At 44.9% G+C, this 21773-nt stretch overlaps 1 protein-coding gene and 1 long non-coding RNA gene across 14 annotated transcripts in view; one reads left to right on the top strand and one right to left on the bottom strand.

Annotated features, from left to right (window-relative positions):
- The first annotated feature begins 568 nt into the window (after window positions 1-568).
- LOC134483807 (uncharacterized) lies at window positions 569-3077 on the top strand. Its single transcript, XR_010060848.1, has 2 exons — window positions 569-830; window positions 3033-3077. It is a non-coding gene; the product is annotated as an uncharacterized LOC134483807 (long non-coding RNA).
- A 2012-nt stretch (window positions 3078-5089) lies between these two features.
- Tnrc6a (trinucleotide repeat containing adaptor 6A) overlaps window positions 5090-21773 on the bottom strand; it is a 154308-nt gene continuing 137624 nt past the window's right edge. For 9 of the 13 annotated variants that reach the window (XM_008759747.4, XM_008759749.4, XM_039078265.2 and 6 more), the window contains 14 exon segments: window positions 19563-19705; window positions 18937-19083; window positions 18641-18778; window positions 17891-18019; window positions 17352-17429; window positions 16939-17146; window positions 15241-15372; window positions 13315-13473; window positions 12703-12843; window positions 11337-11444; window positions 10180-10401; window positions 8811-8881; window positions 8154-8293; window positions 5090-7833 (listed from right to left, as the gene is read on the bottom strand). In XM_008759747.4, the coding sequence (XP_008757969.1) occupies window positions 7458-7833; window positions 8154-8293; window positions 8811-8881; window positions 10180-10401; window positions 11337-11444; window positions 12703-12843; window positions 13315-13473; window positions 15241-15372; window positions 16939-17146; window positions 17352-17429; window positions 17891-18019; window positions 18641-18778; window positions 18937-19083; window positions 19563-19705 (2192 nt within the window). In that variant the 3' untranslated portion in view covers window positions 5090-7457. 13 annotated transcript variants of the gene reach the window in all.

Raw genomic sequence — 21773 nt, 5'->3', positions numbered from 1 at the left:
TTGGCTTGTATTTGGCATCTAGCAAGGGTCTTCTTGCTATGTCTTAGCTCGGAGCTAGAGCAAGCTTTCTGGAGAGAGCTTACATTTATGACACAGCCACATTCCATACCCATTAACTTAACCCATTAGGCCACGGACGGGAAAGCCTCCAAGTACCATTATGCGAGTGAGATCAAGTTTCTAGCATGTGAATTGTAATGAATGGGAGGACAGAGCCAGGCCGCCCCAGCAAATGCTCATCGCTTTATACCCAGTGCATTAAGCAGAGTCTCTACCTAGAGCAGTGATGCATTCCTGTAACCTCAGCAGCACCCAAGAAGCTGAAGCCAGAGGATCCTGTGCTTGAAGTTAGCCTGGGCTACACAGTAAGTGCCTGTCTCAAAAGTAAAAAAAGGGGGTTGGGCCATATCCCTTCTATCTCCTGTCTCCTCTCTCCTGGCTGTGGGGTCCTCTTTGGAATGTGTAGGTTACCTTGTGAGTAGAGCTTGCTGGCTGTAGCTCCTCCCAGTCTCTCACACAGGTAGCTGTGTTGGGGCCAGGAAAGTTGCCAGGCACCAGGAAACCTGAAGCCAAGTTGAGAAGAAAGGGCTAGAAGCCCTGAAGTGCTCGAAAAGGGACAGGCATTCAGAGGTCTGCTATAGAAGAGGATCACACAAGACTCCCAGGCCACAGTAAGATCTGGGCATTTCTCGAAGGCTTGACAGCTGGAAGTCCCATTGAACATTCTCATTGCCTATGTTACATTTGGAGCCTATAGACGGCTTACTGGCCTTGGCAGGGGTGCACTGGATTTATCTGAGACAACAAGGCCCCGAGGGTGCAGACAGCTGGTGAGTGCTGGACTGGTGTTGCTGTCAATACTGGGCTCGTAGGCTGCTGGGTGCCGGATGCTGGGTGCTGGGTGCTGGGTGCTGGGTGCTGGGTGCCGGGTGCCGGGTGCAGGATGCATGTTAAATTAACAGCATTCACATTTTCTTTGTTGGTAGGGAATGGAGTTCATGGCTCTCTCCATTAACAGGGTCTACAGGTGTGGCCACATTGTCGCAGTATTGATGAGGACAAATTTGCCCTAGTTGAGAGGGGGCACTGCCCTTAGAAAGGGTTTCCTAAAGTAGCACCTGCTGTGGGGTCAGGAGGCAATCAGCCGCACATCTGGGATTAAAGTGGTATAGGCAAGAGTTCGTGCTCTGAGGTAGGAGGGAGGCTACTCAGATGCCAGGAGACCACCTTGCAGTCCTGGCTCCTGAGCTGGGGTGAGGAGACTGGCTCTCACCAGTTGCTGAAGAAAGTCACTGAAGGGCTGAAATCACAGCAAGGATCAGACTGAACGGAGGAATGAAGGCCAGATTTCATTTTGACTGTGGTGGTGGCTCTGTAAGCCAGTGAGCAAGATTCTGTCTGAAGCCATGTTGTGAGCTCTGGCAACTGACTGTAGGAAAATTGTTTAAGAAAACACAAGGAGCTGAATGTTATGAAGAAACAGAGAGATGCTGAGGCAGAGAGGGTTTTGCGGGGTGGACGTGGTAGGATGCTGACATGGCCCTGCCAGAAACTCTCGATAGGAAGACAGGTGGGCTGGTTGCTATGCAAGGGCCAGTGCTGGGCTATGCAAGTGGTCTGCTGGGACTTTCACCCTAGGTAGCTCCAATTCCAAAACCTCCTTAACCAGGGAGGAGAGGTGCTTCCAAGCAGTAACAGGCAAGTGTAAGAGCTCTGCCCTGGTCCGCTCCCTCGCCCCTGGACATTCACAGTTTCACCTAAGAGCTTTGATCTACTTTTAAAGATTTATTGTTCTTTATGGCTGTGACTGGCTGCACACATTTATGAGCTGTCTGTGCTTGCCTGGTGCTCTCGGAGGCCAGAAGAGGGCGTGGGACTCTAGTTGGGATAGTAGGTACCCCGGGACTGTAGTTACAGATAGTAAGAGCTGCTCCATGAGGGCATTGAACTTGGGTCCCCTGAAAGAGGAGTCAGCGCTCTTAACTGATGAGACATTACTTCAGCCCTCTTTAGGAGATTTCTAAAATTTGGTTTACCTCAAAGTCAAGACTCAATTTAAGAATATTTATTTGGGGTTGAAGAGACAGACCAGTGGTTGAGAGCACTGGCTGCTCTCCCAGTGGACCCGGGTTCTTAGCACCCACATGGCAGCTCACTACCGGTAACCTGTAACTCTAGTTCTATGAGACTTGACTCTCTTCCGGCTTCCTTGGGCACTGCTTACATGTGGAGCATATGCACACATTCCCGCAGAACACACACACATTTCAAAGGAAAAAAATTGTATTTCCTCCTCATGCTTTGAGCATGCTAGGCAAATGATCTACCACTCAATTGCACCCCTGCTGGGGTGGTGTATGAGTGTGTACATTCGTGTGTGAGTGAAAGTGTGCATATGAGCATGTGCATGTGTGTGACGTGCGTGCATTTGTGTGGTATATGTGTGTGCACGACTTGTGCATTAGTGTGTATGAGTGTGTGCACATGAGTATGTGTATGAGTGTACATATGAGTAGGGGGATCTGTAAAGCCAGGGCAATTGTTGGTATCTCTGTCACTACCTACCTATGTGTGTGTGTATGTGTGTGTGGGGGGGTTGTGGTGGGGGTAGGGTACTCGAGTCCAGATTAGGGGACTACTTTGTGGCCCTGGTTACCTCCTTACTCCTTTATGTGACCTCCAAAGACTGAAGGACTCAGGCCATCAGTTTTTGAAGCAAGTTCCCCACCCCACGAGCCATTTTGCCAGCACCCTCACCTTACTTCTTGAGACTCACTGAGCTTGAGCTCTCTAATTGGACTTGGGTCCTCTAAAAGACAGTCTAGACTGGCTGACTAGACAGATACCCAGGATCCCATTTGTGCCACTCAGTGCTGGGATTACTGGAGCATAGTGCCAGACTCACTTCTTGAGTGAGTACTAGGGAACTGAACTCCGGTCTTCATGCTGATACAGCAAGCAGTTTGGCCCCCAGGACATCTCCTTATCCCCCAGTTTACATTTTTTAACCAAAACTGTCTTTATATCTGTAGATCTATATTCAGCCGTAAGAAATAAAGAGAAACATGGATTCCCAAGTTTTCCTTGATGGTCACAGCTATCACTGCACAACATCACAACTAGAAGTTGCATCTAGAAACTCCAACCTGCAGCCAGAGCCAGGTTACAGGTATGTGTGTGTGTACATGTCAGTTGGTGTACACTGCATTGTTGACTAAAGTAGTCAGGACACCAAGCATTCTATTTCCACCAGGGTCAGTAATGTGGGAAATAAGGCTGGGCCTGGGGCCACACCTTACAGGAAAGACCAGACAAAAAGAACCCAGGGGATGGCTCCACACTTGCTGTAGAAGTATTAAGGCGCTGAAACCTTGGGCCCTATGAAATGAGGTCAGGGCGCAGGCCATCCTCCTAGGCAGGCAGGACTGAAAAGCATGGCTCCTTCCTAAGAGCCCTAGCCTGTCCTGCTCCACCAGCTTCTTTGCTGTTCCCTGGCTCCCACCTGAGCATTCCGGAGCCCCTCCAAGTCCACCTCGCTCTCAGATGTCCATGTGTGACTGCTACAGTGCTATTCAGGTATCCGCTCAGAGCCCAACCCTTAGGGGGGACCTCTCTCTCTCTCTCTCTCTCTCTCTCTCTCTCTCTCTCTCTCTCTCTCTCCTGGGATTTTTCTGTATAAGGGAATGATGCCAGCTTTCCTTAGCAAGGAAGTTAGGGTTTTTCTTTTTGTGTTTAGTTTTGTTTCTAAAACAATCAAACTCTTTAAAACCTAGGTGACTGGGACTGGAGCCATGACTCAACAGCTAGGAGCACTGTTCATACAGAGGACCTGGGTTCAATCCCCAACACCCACGTGGAGGTTCATAGTCAAATGTAACTCCAGTTCCAGGGGACCCAACACTCCCCTAGCCTCCACAGGCATGGTACACAAATACAGACAAAACACCCATACACACAAAATAAACTTAACCCCCCTCCAATAAACGGAGGCCCACACACTGCACACACATTGGTCCAGAGGTCATAAGGTTCCAAGTAAAGTTCTCCTTTACTGACCTAAGTGTCACTTTACATGGCTTTCCTGCCTGTGGACTGGCTCCCCTGGCCAGAGTAAGACATCCTGGGCTTGGGCAGGGCTGCAAGCTCAAGGTTGTCAGTCCTACAGTTAGCTCTAACTCACTCCCTGCAGCCTGGCAAGTATTTTCTACCACACCTGCCCTTGCCCACTCCCCAAGCCCCTGGTCTTTTTGAAAGGGTTTGACTTTTTGACTGTCCAAGTACTTGCTTTGTAGACCAAGGTGACCTCGAACTCAGAGATCCACCTGCCTCTGCCTCCCGAGCACTGGGATTAAAGGCTGTACCACTCACTAGATACTATGGTGAGCTTCTTTAAGTGAGGCCTGTGGGTCCTGGCAGAGGTTGTCCAAGAAACAGTGTGTTGTAAGCAGAAGGTGGAGAGCAGTGAACACACCCAATGTCTTCCTCTGGCACGGGTGTGCGCACCACACACAGACATTAAGAAAATAAAAGCTAGAGGCTGGGGAGATGGCTCAGCGGTTAAGAGCACCGACTGCTCTTCCAGAGGTCCTGAGTTCAATTCCCAACAACCACATGGTGGCTCACAGCCATCCGTAATGGGATCCGATGTCCTCTCCTGTGTCTGAAGAGTGTCAGTGTACTCACTTACATAGAATGAGTTAAGTCTTAAAAAACTGCCTGTGGAGCTAGGACTCCGCAGGTCCCAGATGGAGGGGTGTGAGGCACTCTTCTTCCTCTAACTGGAGAGAGCACCAGCGAGCCTTTGGCCCTGCAGCAAGCAGAGGTGAGCGGGTCGTGTCTGAGGACAAGTTCAGGAAGGTCTGCCATGGAGGGAAGAGCAACTGCAGGGCAGCTTACGGCTGAAGTGGAAGTGGGAGCACACTGCACTGGGCCTGGGTCAGTCAGTCAGCAGGTGGAGGTCTGTCAGACACTGGCCTGTGGGAAGGGACGGCTAAGAATGAGGTACTGATAACTGGGAGGGATTTGGAGACCCAACGGTGATAAGAAGCAGTTATTAAGAATAAGGCAAGTATCAAAACCACTTAAAATATATTTTTTAAATCAAACACTTTATTTCCACATAACAAGCGCAAAAAACTCCCAAACACTTTTAACAATACAATTAACGAAGTCATGAAGTCAGTTATATACTACTCAAAGCCCCTAACGGTCACTCAGCTTAATGTTCCAAACATCTCCACACATGGTTTTTCAAAGCTACCTTTGGTTTTTGGAAAAACCAGTATGGACGTCAACACACACCGAACGCGTTAAACATTTGTTTAGGTTACGGTGTCCAACATTAGCTTACACCTGGCAAGTGGAGCGTGACTGAAGTCATACAGGTTCTGCGCCCAGAGCTCCTGCAGCGAGGAGGGGCGGAGGGCACGGGGAAGAGAGGCCAGTCCAGGTGGTGGCATCCCCACTGTGTGAGGTATGAGAGGTTAACGCTAGGATGCTGTCAAGTCAGTAAGCTTCGTGTTCCGAATGGTCCCGCTGAGGCTTGAGATGGGCACAGATGGTGGGGAAGGTGAAGCCAGAGAAGAGCTTTGAGCAACAAGCTCCCAAAGATGCTCAGGGGAGGAGGGAGCAAGCTACAGTTTCCACTGTTCTCACATTATCTCAGGGTGATTGTGGAGAAGTTCAGGTAAAACGTTCAAATATTTGCTTAGATTTTTAATCTGCTGCTCTATGAGAAGACCTCTCACATGCAGCAACTTTGTAACTTTCATTATAAAAGAGCCTACGAATAAATTCACAAAAAAGAGACAATTAATGTTGAGCAGCCAAAAAGTCATGGTTTATTATCTGAAGATTTCATAATTCAAACACAACCAAAGTGTACACTTACAATCACATCCTATTTGTAAACAGTTAAAAGCCACTGACCTCTTTTGCGTCTTAGGACACAAACGTTAGAATCAAGGCAATGAAATGACGGCATACTCTGTACTGTTAAAACTTTACCCTTGTTTAGTCTCTCTGACTAAGCAAGCATTATAATACCATTTGTGGGCAGAACAACAGGGGCTGGGGAGGAAAGAAATTTTAAAATGGTGTAACTCGTTAGTTTGCAACAACATTTAAAATTTTTATACAACAAACAACTCTGTAAGCCCAATGTCTTGGTTACAGTATGCATAGTTACTGATCTCGGCTTTAAGGTACAACAGTTAAACATGAACACAGTCACAAGAGAGCAGAGACATGAGAGCCACTGATGGGGTTACAAAAGTCACCTAGCGATTAGCAAACCATCATCACCCACTACTAAAGGACAGCATCTGAAAGCAGGCGGCAACTCCAGCTCGAAGCGCGGTTTTTCTTTTCTTTTTTTTTTTTTCTTTTTTTCTTTTTTTTTGGCAGAGAAAATCTTGAACAGAGCAATACGTAGTATCAGTGCTAAGAGTTGGGTTTCTTCTTTCCTATAAGAAACTACAAGATTGTTTGACCGGGGACTGGTTTCCTGAGAACCATGCTCTTTGATTCAGGACGGGGATAGAAAACAGAAGAACATGGCCAATGCTGCTCTTTTCCCAGAGATAGAAGCGTCTTTAACCACCCTCCGCTTTTTTTTTTTTTTTGTCTTTTAATTTTTTTTTTTTAAATGATGGAAGAGTAAACATTTTTTTTCTCAAAAAACAAACAAAAAATCTGTAAACAAGAAGGTTCACCGTGGGAACCTTCAAAACAACATGGAAAGCCTGTTCAAAGTGCAGGGCCCAACCTGGGCAGCAGGCGGGCTGCGGGTCACAGCGGTGGCCACAGTTTCTCAAACTGTAGAGCGAAATTCTTTAGTTTTACAACATGAAAAAACTGGTGCAATACTTTCATTAAGAACCCTACGTCAGTATCTCAACTTGATCTTGAACTCCACGACACCACACTAAGGTAGGCAACACGAGGCGTAGTAGAGAGCGCACGCCTTTAGGAACATCCTTGAGTAAACATTTACACTGGAGCAGCTGTCCCCCACGCTGCCGCTCAGACGGAGAGAACGTCACTCAGTGCAAAGGTAAAAGCTCATACATCAGCCCAAAACGGTTTTGCAAAAAAAAAAAAAAACAAAAAAACAAAAAAACAAAAAAAAAATAAAAATAAAAGGTGGGGATGGGGGATGGAAATGAAGGAAAGAAGGAATCTGAAGGCTACACATGATGAATACACTAGTGAGCTCATTCCACACGGTTAGCTGTATGGCGCTATTTGGGAGTGTAAATAGATAGATACCCTTTCACATTATAATATTGGCCTGCATGATTCAAGTATTCAAACTGATATGTTTTGGGGAAAACAAAGTGGAAAATGTGCAGAAAAAAGCTGTTCCCACAGGTGGCCCTGGCTGCAGGCGGCGAGCCCAACTTAGTGCTCCTTTCCTTCTCTTCTTGAGGTCACAGTTTACGTCTATACCTATGCGATTACATGGACTCTCCACCCCCACCCAGGTGGTCAACAGAAAGAAAAGCATTAATGGGGGATGGGCTGCTAATTCCCCGGGGGTCACTGCTGCTTGGGGGACCCCACAGGCTTGTGGAATAATGTGGGGTCCCCCAGAGGGAAGTGCCGTGAAGGTCTCCACAGTTAGTTCCCGACAGCCCAGCACCATTCCAGTGATTGAGATCAGTCCGGCTGGAGAATGAGTGGGAACAGTCGAGGGAGCCCAGCCGGCTCTGGCTGGACCCGAGAGACTGCCAGCCAGGAGAAGGGGTCAGAGACTGACTTTGTGCAAAGAAGCGACTGATCTCCTCTTCACTGGCAAACTCAGCGAGAATAGTAGTGTTCCCCAGCACACACCTAAAGGAGAGGGCACAACATGAGGTCTTCGAGCTGCATAGCTTCACAAGTTCAACTAGCGGTGGGACCTGCTCTGAGAGAAAACCAAGGAGGTGCAGAAGGAGCCCTGCCTGCTCCGTGCCCAGAGAGCGTGTCCCAGCAGGGGCCATGGGGTATCCAGACCAGAGTGCCTCCCACGGGCAATGCAAGGGCTGCTCCAGGATCTAAGGTCTTGCTATCCTTCCTGAAGTAGCCTTCAACTCCTGGGCTCAAGTGATCCCTCCACCTACGTCTCTCCAGGGCCACACTAGGCAGGTCTACAGGGGTCGGGGCCGACTTACATGTGCAGAGACTTTTGTGCCTTCACTACCTCTTCCTTTGAACTGTAACGGACCAGAGCATTTCCATGTGGGAGGTTCAGATGGAATGTAATCAGTGGGCCATGCTGCATGCACAGGGTGCGCAGAGTGGAGCCGTCAATCTAGACAGAGCAGGACACCGTTAGGGCTCCACTCTAAGAGCCACTGGAAGGTACCTCCTTCTCATGCCAGGCTCAGTGCCCCTTGCCCCGTCCTTATGTGCAGTGGGCCAAGAGCTAGCGATGAGTTATCACCCCAGGAGAGGCTCCATATTCCCCCACACCCCGACAGAACCTCAAGATGCTGCTCCCTAGGAGTGGGAGTAGCCCAGGGGCTAAGAAAGTGCTCAGATAGGAAAGAGTAGGCCACAGTTTCTGGAGGGGCGATATAATCCCACAAAGACACGCCTGCAAAGCCCAGCACCACTCGGGATTGGTAAGACAGAGGTGTTGTGCTGCCCTAAATATAACAGCGTGATTACTACTGCATGAGAGCCACAACACGAGAGCCACTGCATGAGATCCACTGGATGGAATTGGACGCAGCTGAATGCTATCCTCTGCTTAGCCTTGGTGACCAATGGCAGGCCTGTTCGGAACACTAAGCACTCCTGGCCCACTGTGTGGGGTCCCTCCTTACCTGAGGTGTGAGGTTCTTCAGAACAAGCCAATTGGTTATTCTCCCTGAGCTGCTCTCACCCCAGCTGGAGCCTGAACAAAGAAAAAGCAGTCAGCATCCTATAGCTCTGCCTGAACGACTGTTAAAGACAAACACACTTAATTTCAGTCAGCAAGAATTTGGGCTTCTTTCTCTTTTGCCTACTTAACCCAAAGACCTGTGACACAGGTTTGCTCCAGCTTGGACCAGGTGCTGACCTCTACCTTCCGGTGCCTCTGTTCCGTGGTTTAGGGCAAACTGCTTCCAAATAGCGCCCCTAAGGGCAGGCCTCAAGTCAGCTTCTCTGAATGAGTCTCTAAGAAAGAACCTTTAAAGACACTGAACTCTTTGGTATCACCCAGACATTTTTTTATTTTGTCTGGGTTACCAAGTGAGCTCCCCATTGAGGCTTTCCTGTATGACCCCCCCAAGGCAATCCCTTTCCTTTTAGAAAGTAACATTTAAATACAATTAAGAACTACCTGCCCCATGACTCCTTACAGGTATTTCACAGTATGCCACTGTAGGCCTATGTCTGCTTGACCTCAATAGCATCCACTTCCACTCTCAAATATCTGCTTAAATAGTTAGCTTCATGGTCATTCTTGGGACAGGCCAAGCTACTACCCAAAAGAGCCCAATTTCTACAGAGTCTACCCAGCTTAATGTTCTATGTAACAGTCTTGGTCTGCAAGCCAGCCATGAGAGAGGAAACCAACAGACCTTTTAAGATGCATTCCCTTGGGGCTGAGGAAGTGCACACCTTTAACCCCAGCACTTGGGAGGCAGAGGCAGGTAGAGCTCAGTAAGTTTCCTGCCAGCCTAGGTCTACAGAGTAAGTTCTAGGACCTACTAGAGCTACACAGAGAAACCTTTTCTCCAAAACCAAAACAAAACAAAACAAGCAAACAACAAAAGAACAAAAAGAAACAGACAAATAACAAACAAACAAACAAAAGCATTCCCAAGGAGTTTTTGAGGAGAGATCACCCATCACTAGCATTGCTTTGGGTATGCATTCTTATCTATTTAGACAGGATCTCCAGGGTCTCATGGACAGATGACACCATGTCCTCATACTTACTGTTCTTACCCTCACTCCCCCCTCTGCTAGGATTTCAGGCAAGCACCACGACACAGGTTTGGCTAAACATTCTTAATAGTCAAGACCCCCAAAGATAAGAAAATTGTAAAAGGTAGGGATGAACTAGGAATTCTGTTCAAGCTCACTCTGCCTTTAGAGAGTGTGACCCGTAGTTGACAGTGTTGGTCCATGTTAAATTGGAGAGCCGGTACTAACCAATATTCAACAAACAGCCCATAATCAAGCACCGTAGCTATTGTGTCCTACCTGGGGTATATCTGGCGTCAGAATTTCCCCATCCTCCACCTACACGAAGGGGAGAATTATCCCACGTAGACAAGGGTGGCTTCTGACCAGTCAGCCCCGGAGGTGGGCGGGACGGAGCAGTGATGTTTTTAGGTGGTAAAGGGACTTTCCACAGCTCATGAGCCAGAGAGGTGTTTGTAACTGAACCAGGAGACCACGTCAATTTGGAATCACTATTTCTGGCTACTCAGAGGAGAAGAGGGGAAAAGAAAACAAGAAAAATTGAAAAAGGTGGGATAATGTTAGAAAGAGAAAATTCACAATAATATTCACTATACCATGAAAAGTGAGTCAAATAAACAAAAAACTATCAAAAACCCTAGATCCAGTTAAAGGCCTACAGGAGAAAAACTGGCAATCCTCCCTCAGGACCTGGGCTTTCGTCTGTTACTGCCTTGAGACTGTGCAAGCAGAGAATCGCTCTCTAAGATTACAACACAGACTATAAGACTATGTGGACTCCTAGCCAACTGGTCCCCTGAGAGAGACACAGGCCACAAATACATTTTAAGCTCATCATTTACTCATAGGAGAAAGGCTATAGCAGTTACTCCAAGTTAGCAAGGTCATACAGCAAATGCTTACTGGGAGAGACAACTATGTTAAACACAGTGCTAAAAGACAGGGGGAGAGAAAGTAGTGGGAAGCTTTTCAGCAACTCTTGATCATTCAGACTTGAGTTATTATAAAGCACAACATGGCCATTAGACCAAGGCTCCACCAAGTGTGGCTACAGGAAGCCTGGCCACAGCAGTTTGCCTGAGCTGTAGTAGATGCACACGGAAAACCCGGTGCTATGGCCATCTAGCTTACTGCAGAGGTCTAACTCTCCAGGACGCACTCATTCCTACAGTACCTCCCAATCCCCACTTCCCATATTTTATACAACTACCAGTCTGTAAGGATTGAAAATAAGTAATACAAATGGCTTTCAGAAGGTTTTGGATTAAACAGTGCTTTATCACAGGGCTGAGGTGGATCAGATGGCAGATGTAGACTGTTTTTCAGAGGGGAGAAATGATGTTTGCCACACTTCGATAGGACCACAAACACTCCCCAACAACCTGAGAAGACAGCAGAGGAAAAGCCACAGGTAGGCAGTTTCTGAGAGGGCCCACCTGAAGTGCTTTGTGCTGTACTGCTGAGGGGAACATTGTAGTTGGAGGCACGAATGGATGACCAGGCACTAGTTGAAGGCAGCGTGGTGTTCAAGGATGAGGATGACCCTGCAGAAGAAGAGTCCAGTTAGCAGAGCAGAGAACGGTGCCTGGAAGTTGCAGGATCACAGCATGCCCCAAGATAGGAGTTGAAAGGATTTGAATTAAAGATGGGGCTCAAGGCAGCAGCTTCCTTCCTGCTGATTGTTTCTGCCCTGACTTAGAACAGGCATTTTCTTCTTGATCCCTGAGTGTGTGCAGTGGCTAGATGAGCCAGGCTCTCCTTCCAGCACCGGGCACTGAAGAGGCTGTTCTTGCTGTTCCTATCTCTTAACTCTGAACTGCAATGACTTTGTACAGGCAAGACAGGTTATCAAGGCAGTCTGTCACAGGCAGTACCCAAGATTAACATATTCTCATCCTTTAGTTTTGCCTACAGCTGGACATTGCCTGGGCCCAGGTCGGTCCCTACAGTTCACTCTACACTCCATTTAGATACACTGACCCTTCCACTCACAACTTTTAGTTGTAGCTTTTTTTTACATATAAAATCTAATCTTTTGACTTTCAGAATATTCTTCCCACAAAGACACAGTTTCTATAAGCAACTGATTCTTAACTCCCCGTGCCTCGCTTCTGCTGTGTTCACCATCTTCTGCTGAATTGGCTTTCATGACCTCTACACAATCATATGGCAGATTCTGTTCTTTCAGAATGACAGGATTCTTGACTTAGCACTGGATATGACAAACCCTTGCTACCTTAATAAACTCTGTATTAGTAAAGACTGTTAGCTTTTACATTCTTTGTAAATTACTCAAGGACATAGAAAGAATATGTTTTACACAAAAAGTTTTCATATTTCAGTAACTCTTTTCACTAATCTTTCTTCTAGGAGAAAACAACAGACAGAATATTCATATACGCCTACGCTGAAAAACAGCCCCAAGGTACCACAGGGTTACTGCACTTGACAACCCTTAAGAAAATACATCTCAGTTTCACGGTTAGAAGCTTTGAGATCCCAGGCAGACTGTTTGTCCTGAGGAAAGCACATCAACATTTCAAGGATAAGTGAACTACAGAACTGACGGTAGCTACAACTGACAGTGTTATTGGAAAGTAAATGTTTGCCATTTCCTTGGTGTTCACTTACTCAAGGCACAAATGCAAATCATCTTAAAAGTAGTCAGTTAGTGCGTTTTTGTGTCACAACTCCTGTGGGTGTAAGGGAAGGAATCCTGCCTAAAGGTTCCCGAGCCACCCTGACCTGTTATTATCCCATGTTCCTGCACAACATCCTGATACCAACTCACGCCCTACGTACCACTGTTCCTGTCCCTGAGGTGGTCAACTTCCCGCACAGTATTAATTGAAAGACTGTTTATGACACTGCCAGGAGTGACGTAAGGGTCAGTTTCAGGGTCAATGTTTGGATAACCTTTCCATGGTTCACCAGGGCGAAATTCTGCAAATAAAAGTTCAAAATTAGTATACAGCTTTAAAATTCAAATTAAATATCCAAACATTCATTTCTAAATTCTGTGTGACAACACCCTAAAAGGGCAGGCTGGTATTACAGTATCTCACACCCCTAATCTTAACTTGCTTATTCATACAACTGGAGTAATTTCTGAGTTTCTAGCCTTACAGCACTGCAGCACCTCAAGCAGGCCAGAGATGCACCTTTGGTGATCCCCAGTGTCAAATAAGTCCTTTGACAGTCAGAGAAGGACCACCAACTAGAGGTTCTCAAGAGACTCCTCCCAGCAGCTAGTGGATTCATCCACCATCACTGCTTAGAGCAGAAAAGTGGAGCATGTAGTCCATGACGCAAGTCCAAGCCTGCCTCTTCACTGCATCACATCAGCAATTCTTACCACAGAACCAGGTTAAGCCGTGGCTAAGACTAGACATGGAGAGGTTGTAAGCATCTTACCTGGTGGCCAGTTAACACTGCTAGAGCCGTTAGGCGATTTGGCACGTGGCCAGCCATCTCCTATTGAACCTGGAGGACTGGCTGGTGAAGTACTGCTATTCATAAAGTCATAGGGAACAAATGGAGACTCTTCCAGCCTAAAACCACTTGAAATAGCACCTACAAAGAACAACATGATGATGAAATGTGATGATGGATGCCAAACTGTCCAGTACATTATACGAAGATGCAAGAAAAAAGGAGCACTCTGCTTTCTGACAGACAGTAAGCAAGGATTTTGACACATCACATGAAAAGTAGGTGGAAAGAATCAGTCACTCCAGGATTCCTGTTGCTCCTTTTCTCTGTGCCTCTCTGCTTATGACTTCATTCTGATGAAGACAGACCCTTTGCCCAAGTGCCAGCTCTCTACCTCTACTTGTGTGTGTGTGTGTGTGTGTGTGTGTGTGTGTGTGTGTGTGTGTGTGTTCATGGAAGGCAGAGAGAGAGTGCCTGATTTCCTCGGCTGGAGTTAAAGTCAGCTGTGAGTTGCCTAACACTGGTGCTGGAAAGTAAATTGAGGTCCTTTATCAAGTGGAAAGCTGGATTAACCATGTGCCCTGTCACTCCAGCCCCATCTCATTATGGCCTAAAAGTTTTACTCCATATCTGCTACTCTGTCTTCTGCCTCCTTTCCAGCTCAGATGCAGACATCAAGCTGTTCTCTTTTAGTTGGTCTTCCTATAACTTAGTAGTTGGTTAAGTTTAAGACTTTAGGGTTGAGTATCATCAGACAGCCTCTCGAGACTCAGTACACCCAGGCATTCCTATGGAACTGTCTCAGACTTCTAACAAAACGCTATGTGCTACATCTTAAGAGTACTTATTATACTGTACCATGGGTGTCCACATTTACCTCTGCTAGCAAAAGAGTTTCTCTAGGGCAAGTGTGTGCAGAAACATCTATAGTATACAAGTTCAACTATATGTCCACAAGTACTTATTCATCTGTGCATTCTAGGAGTCTAGAATCATCTTAAGAAGGCACAGGAAATCCCATCCACTTTTGAAGATAAATAGGTAATTTTAAGAAATTAAATTAGCTGCTGAAAAGATGAATATTAACCCTATGACATGTGTGTGAGATGCCAGATGCGTTAGTATATACCTGAAATCCCAGCACCTGGGAAGCCAAGGTAGGAAGATTTTGAGTTCAAAACCACCCTGGGCTACATAATAAAATCAAACAGAAAATTGCTGTATAATTTAATGCTATATAACCGAACAAACCAAGTTAAATTCAGAGAATGTTAAAAAATAGAAGATAAGGACAATAAAATCACTTGGATACCTCCTAAATGACCATCAAGAAGGGAATTTATGGTAGGTGCATACAGCAGGGACACAAAGTCTCACTCCCAGATGAAGAGCTATTGGCACTGACTGGGTGGGGAGGGAGTAACACTCAAGGACAGGTCACGGGGCCAGAAGACAGCATAAACTGGCCTCCACAGTTGTCGCAGGTGGTTTTACAAAAACACCCACAAACACACATACATGTTATATGACAATTTATACCTTCAAAGAATAAATACATTATTTAAAGAGAGAAAATGGGATGTTTAAAAAAATTAATACAGCCTACGTCTCTATAATAGAGCATAATTAAAATCAATTTGTTTTCTACTTGGAAGTTTCTGGAAAAGCAGTAAGTGCTCTTAACTCTTGAGCCAACTCTTCACCTCTTGGTTTTGAAATTACAGTGTGTGTAGAGTGTATGTGAAGGTCAGAGGAGAAGCTGAGGAGGTGGCTCTGTCTTCTTATCAAATGGGTCTTAAACACTCAACTCTGGTTGTCCGGCTTAGTGGCAGACACTCCCATTAAGCAGTCATCCTCCACACCCACTCCACATTTGTTTCAAGACAAGTCTAAGACTATAATTGATACCATGTTTGCTGGAGTTTTGATCCAAAGACGTGTTCACAGACATGCTGTCCACTGTTGTCCACTTCCTTAGTCGTGACTGTGGCTCTTTAATACTGTTCATATCCATATTTACATTCAAGTTTGAGTTCAAGCCTTGAAAACACAATTTAAATCTTATAAACCAGCATATTTCCTTCTACTACCAAACGTCGTCTTCTTAATGTTTTCAACCCTGCAAATGTGCAGTGAGGTCACAGGTGCCTGGCTTGTAGCTACTCTAGTGCTCCACAGTACTCTATTTTCAAACCACAAGGGATAGTGAGAGCTGTCACACATAGAAGACTACTCCCCCACACAAGCTTGATCATTTAAAAGCTTCCCCAAATAGTAGAAAAAAAGTTTCAAGGGGACCATGCAGAGTTTGTCAATGCACTGAGTTTAGCCATCTCCCCAGAATGCCACGTATAATAATATTATGATCACTCTCAATCACCATTCCTTGATTGCAAACTGATGGATTTCCAGATAGCTCGCTAGCCAAAGGATGCTATGTAAAAGTACAGCTCTCAGCTCCTACAGTAACATCTGAGAGAAAGACTCCAGCATTCAGTGGTTTCCAATTCTGGTATTAGACCTGCAGTATGAATTCTCTGAAGTCATTCCAAGTTCCATTTTTGCAGAAAGCAATCAAATTTGTGCTTTTAGACCTACAGATTAGATCAACAATTTACAAATATTTTGCATAAAGGTTCAAAAGGAACCTGGAGAATGTATGGGCTATACAGGCTTCCCTATGTCACTATGCAAAAGCACCCACAGATAATGTTAAAACAAACAAACATAGCCCTGTCCCAATAAAACCTTTTTTGTGAAATTAAGATAGTGGGTCAAATTTTGCTTACAAGCTAGAGTGATGTCTGTGTGAATGAAGCAGAAGGGACAGGCTGCCAAGAGAAGCAACTCCCCTTCATCATCAGCGGCTTCTGCAGTGTTTAGCACAGCTTAACTGACATGGAAACTGCTTCTGCTAACCATCCCAAGGACTTAGTCCTAGCTGAGAGTCTATTATGTAATACCCAAAGAACCTCCCAAACAGAGAATCACCAGCAGAAGCACATACTCTAAGCACTGTCTACAGCCCATAATATGCTAGGAGAACTAATGGTCTTCAATGGAAATGGCGGTAATAACAAACTACTCATGAGTAACAACTCATTTATACGAAACTGTTGTTCAGGTGGGGGAGGGATAAAAGACAAAAGAGGTACGGTTAACCAAGAATCAAAACATAATCAGGAACCTGGGGAAGAGAAAACACACAAGCCTTAAATTTCCTCAATGAATGAAAAGCCTGGTTATACAATGGAAAAAATGAAAGACAATTTCTCTTCATACCTGTTCTCCTAAGACAAGTGACAACATAACGGGACTATTTCTAGTATTTTCCACAGAGCAGTGCCTGCATACCACCTCTCTTCCTCACAACACTATCATGCGTCTTCCTGCCCCTGCGCATCCTACAGTCTGAGTCTGAAAATGAGTGTGTCCTTTAGTCTGTTCCTTCCAATAGGTAGAACATTCTGACACATGAAGATGACTTAATCCAGAGGAAAGTGTGCTACTCTCCAATGAGGGGCGTCTAAGCCTGGTGCTGTGCTCAAGGACAAAGCTGCAAAGGCAGTGAAGGCACATGTGCATGGTGGCCAAGCAGGAACTCACCTATAGGGAAGCTGCTGAAAGCGTTTACTGGCGATGGCCCTTTCTGTAGCTCGGGTGTAGTGTGGGGCATGACATTGTCAAGGAAGGACTTCATGGCTGGCTGATGGAGCGGCTGCTGAGAAGGCGGAGTCTGCTGCTTCACCAGCAGGCTTGGATCAAGCTGACGAGACTGTTGCATCATCTGCTGCTGTACACTAAGAGGTCGACCCTTCAAACAAAACAATGCGGGGAAATTGTGGGAGTCTTTCTAGGGACACACTCTTCACTTCTGAACTCACCTCCTTCTCAGGAGAAAGGTCACCAATTAAAGTTCTATAGCTACTATGACTTCTGGGCAAAGAGCAGACTAAATAGCATGCTTAGTTTTATTTTAATAAAATTTCTTCAATGACAAGTGGAGAGGGTTGATCTACCTGCTGGTCTTGCTGCTGTCGGTTAGCAGAAGGCACGCTTCTCTGACTCTGTGCCCTCTGCTGCTGCGCTAACAATCGCTGAAAGAAGACAGAAAAGGATTGTCACTGTTCAGCTGTTACCAATTAGAACGTTTGACGATGACTATGGTCAGTGGACCTGGTAGAACTATGCTACATACCCAAGCCCCACCTCAGTTAGTAACCTCCTCCCATGGAATATCGCTTCTAGGTTCCAGAAATGAAAAAACAAAACAAAACACCAACACTCTTGCAGTACTGTGAATAAAGTCAAGGGCTTTGCATATGTTAAAGTATACCAATAAAGCACCCCTTCACCCCAGCTCACACTTTACAGGATTGTTTTCTCATTCTTCCATCCCTGTATCTGCCCTGAAAATGTCTTATAATTCATGTAGGTTCATGGTTCATCTTTTCTGACATGCTGCCAGCTCTGTGCAGGCTCTAATTGTGCGCCTCTGTGTACTGCAGTGTCTAATACAGAATTCCCACTGCATACCAAGCAGGCAGTAAGTACTTACCTGTAACTGGGAGATCTGAGAAAGCTGGTTTAGTTGGGATAGCTGGTTCAGCATGGCTACCTGTTGAGGGCCAAAGAGCGGATTCAGGCCACCGTTGTTTGGTGCATACTTCAGCAATGAAACTGGAACCTTAGGATCATAACGGTAAGTTAATAATGTTGCTGTAATTCCCAGACTAGCTAAATGTATGGTGCAACTTAATTATCAACAGGGCAGTTAAAATAATGGTTGTTCCATAAGTCGTTACTGTCATCCAGTATGCGTTCTCACACACACTCTTTCTCATGGCAACTAAAAATGGCAAGGATAACTCCTAACCTATTTGACTTTGCTGTTGCTCTCCCAGCAATGTTTTACAATGAAAATGGTATAGTTTAAAATAACCATTAATTTTCTTTATCCTTCATTCACACTTCTGAAAAAACAGCTAATTAGCACTTGCAGAACCCCCAAAATGTGAAAAATTATTATGATGTCCAGTGGTCATCTCAAACATAAAGTTTTAAGTTTAACTTATTTTTATGTGAATGGACGTTTTGTTTCCATGTATGTCAGCAAATCACATGCACTCCTGATGACCAAAGAGGCCAGGGGAGGGCATCAGAGTCCCCAGGAGTAGAGATAGACAGTTGGGAGTGGCCACAAGGATGAGACGTCTCTTAATGCTGAGCTATCACTCCAGCCCCCAAACATAAACTCATTCAAGGTTCTTCCCAGGAAAGTGGAGGAGTGGACCAGAAGCTTGTTCACCTGAGGGGAGAGTAATGGAGGAGGCACTTGAGCACGAAGATTAGGCTGAGATGAACTGAGAGGTTGTGCTGGAGGCTGCTGCATGCCCCGGGGTTGTGCTGCTGTGTTTCCAACACCAAACATACTGGGATTGCCATTCTAGAAAATAAACAACAAAATGACAAAGTGATTCTTTAGGGAAAGACACTCATTACTATATGATACTACTGCTTAAACACAGCAACTACATACAAGAGAGACATTACTACTAAGACAGATCATTCAAGAGAAAGCCTGTAATGCACATCTAGACTTACCTGTCTAACAGAATTCAAGTTTTGCGTACCCAGCCCTGCTATGGAGCCAAGGGCCTGGTTAGGTAGTGCATTATTTGAAGGGGGAAGCTTCATGCTTTGACTGGACATAAACTGCATGTTTTGGGATTCATCTGCTACAATGCCATCCTGATTGGACAGACAGAAAGATGTGTAACACCAGCCAAGCAAACAAGTAGAAGGGAGAAATCATTGCAGGAACAGAGCAGAGGTCACATGACATTCCAGCACCAACAGGAAACAAGTAGAAAACAGAAGAGATCAGATTAGTGTTAATTCTAGAGCACACAAAAAGAGCCAAACATGTATTTCATGGGATTAAGAAGAAAATATAAACAAAAGGTCTTTGCTAAACTGAGATATAAACGAAACAATAAACTAAAACTCCATTAATAAGAAAGTCACTTGAGTATACTTTTTATAGTATATATATTTTCACTAAATATTATACTACTAAGGGTATGGTTGATTATTCTCAGAATAAAAAATAAATAAAGAAAGAAAGAAAGAAAGAAAGAAAGGAAGAAAGAAAGGAAGGAAGGAAGAAAGAAAGAAAGAAAGAAAGAAAGAAAGAAAGAAAGAAAGAAAGAAAGAAGGAAAGATTGTACCTTATCAAAGTAAGGATTGCGCTCCATGGAAGACTCTTTGGAAATCTGAGGCCGAGACCCAGGGCCTTTCCCGACCGCTCGATTGTAGTCACCAATATTCAGGCTATGCTTATCAATCTCCATCCGCTTGTCCTGTAACATTCCTAATAAATGCAAAACACTATCACCAGTGGGAAGAGATCCAACTTATTCCATTAAAAAAAAAAGAATGTTCCCTTTCCAAAATCAAACAATTTCTGCTTTAACAAGAATATGCAAAAACTACATTTTCATTACATAAGTTCTGCATCGTAAGGGTAACACTCACCTTAATTCTCCACATTTTTTCAATCCTAAAATCTAACCCATTTATTCATTGCAAATGATGTGAGATGTCTATCACCATCAAAATACCAACAGAAGGAAAAGTTTCTTTAAACAGAAACAACTTTTAAAATGACATTAATTTCTTAAGCTACATCACATATTTCAATAGTCTACCCTCTGGCACCTGAAAAACCTTCCCCAGATCATCAATATCTCAAACCACACCCTTCTCAATTCTTTCCCAAAGAGATATGTGAGGAGCTGAGTAGAGTCCCGCCCACCAGTGAGGCGTGAGCAAGTGTGCTAGCCCTCCTTAAGCCGTGCTCCTCTCCCCCCACTACTCTAGGACATCTTCTGTGTTGAGTGGCAAAATACAACAGGTAATAGATCTTGATATGTTTACGTAGAGCAGTCCAAAAAAGTGAATTGAGAATGAAGAGACATGTAAGTGGCTGGTCATTGCGACCAGTGCTGTAATCATATCAAGACAAGGAAAGAGTTCATGGTATCTGTCTGCCTTGAGTGTTAAAGAATTTCTGTGTGGATGTTGACCAAAGTATAGGTTTTTGGATTCTAGATGTTCAACTGGTGCTTTGTGCAAATACTATTAAGTTTAAAATTTCAGCATTTGAAATACTTCTGGTCCTACCTGAAACCACCTACAGTGTGTATCTCATTTTGACAGGATGTTAAATTTGTGTTCATTTGTACAGGCCAATCATTTTCTTTGTCTTTCCCGCTTTGCTCTATTCAAAAGTTAACTCTAATTTAGTCTTTAGGCAAGAAACTGGCTGAACTAAGGGTCATTTCCTCAGTGACACAATGGGGACTCTGCATTCTCTCTTCCTCATAAGAAAGCAAGCTGCTGTGTCAGACTGGAGTCATTTCACCACTGTGCTCAATTTCACCTGTGTGCAGTAGAAGGCCTATGAAGGTGAGGAGCCAAGGGTTAGGGAACACAGTACCAATTATTACCTTACTTATTGCATCTCAGTATCCACCCCTCACAATCGACATTTTAGGCTGGCTCTTTGCTAGTTGGCAACAAAGTTGTGTGGGTAGAGTGCAGGAGAGACGCCGTAAGAAAGGCCCGGGACTCCCAGTTCTGGTATGCTTTCTTCTGTAGCAGGGCTCACCTCATCAGCAGCCACAGCACACCTACCTGGTTCTAGGCCAGGATAGCAATACACAGTATAGCTGTCCTTTCTGGTTACCATCTCAATCTCTCTGCTTTTTTTTAAAATAGGCAATCCATTGATACTCCAATTCCTTGTTAGTCAATAATTTCTCATTTATGATCATCTTTTCTCTTCCATCCTGTTGTACTATCTCTCCTGATTGTACTGCCGTCTAATAAGCTACGTAGGCAAAGCTGACTCATACTTCATTAGACAGTCTCCTATGCCTTCCATCACTAACTGTTTATAGTACGAATAACTAACCAACTTCTCTTGAACTTGATCCTACTTTCCATTTTCTGTTTCAGTTTGGAGCTTTGAAAATATCAAATAGCTATTGCAACAAGTCTCTCTGGGTTTCCCACCTGTTAAATCTGGCCTATTCTCTGCTGTGTGCACATGAGTACATACACGTGAGTGTGTAGAAAGCACCAGTAGGGAGGGTATTAAAAACAAACAAACAAAAAAAAAACCAGAAACAGGAAGTATTTATTGAAAACACATTTATAAAAAAAAGAAAAAGAAAAGAAAACACACACCTACCTTAATCCCTTATTTCAGAATGATCAGCTGCCACCTAGTTATCGAGCACTGTCACTTTGGCCAGGCTGCACCACCTATTCCAGCCCTGCCCTCCTTCACCACTCTGGCCCTAGTCAAGGACTACTTGGCATTTCTGACAATGGTTTGAGATGTCTCTGTCATTTAGGAAAGTCTTTATTATGCA

The sequence above is a fragment of the Rattus norvegicus genome, chromosome 1 (assembly GCF_036323735.1).
Source record: "Rattus norvegicus strain BN/NHsdMcwi chromosome 1, GRCr8, whole genome shotgun sequence".
In the NCBI taxonomy this organism is placed as follows: Eukaryota; Metazoa; Chordata; class Mammalia; order Rodentia; family Muridae; genus Rattus; species Rattus norvegicus.
The sequence above is the reverse complement of the archived record's forward strand: the minus strand, read 5'-3'. Positions and strand labels throughout refer to the sequence as shown.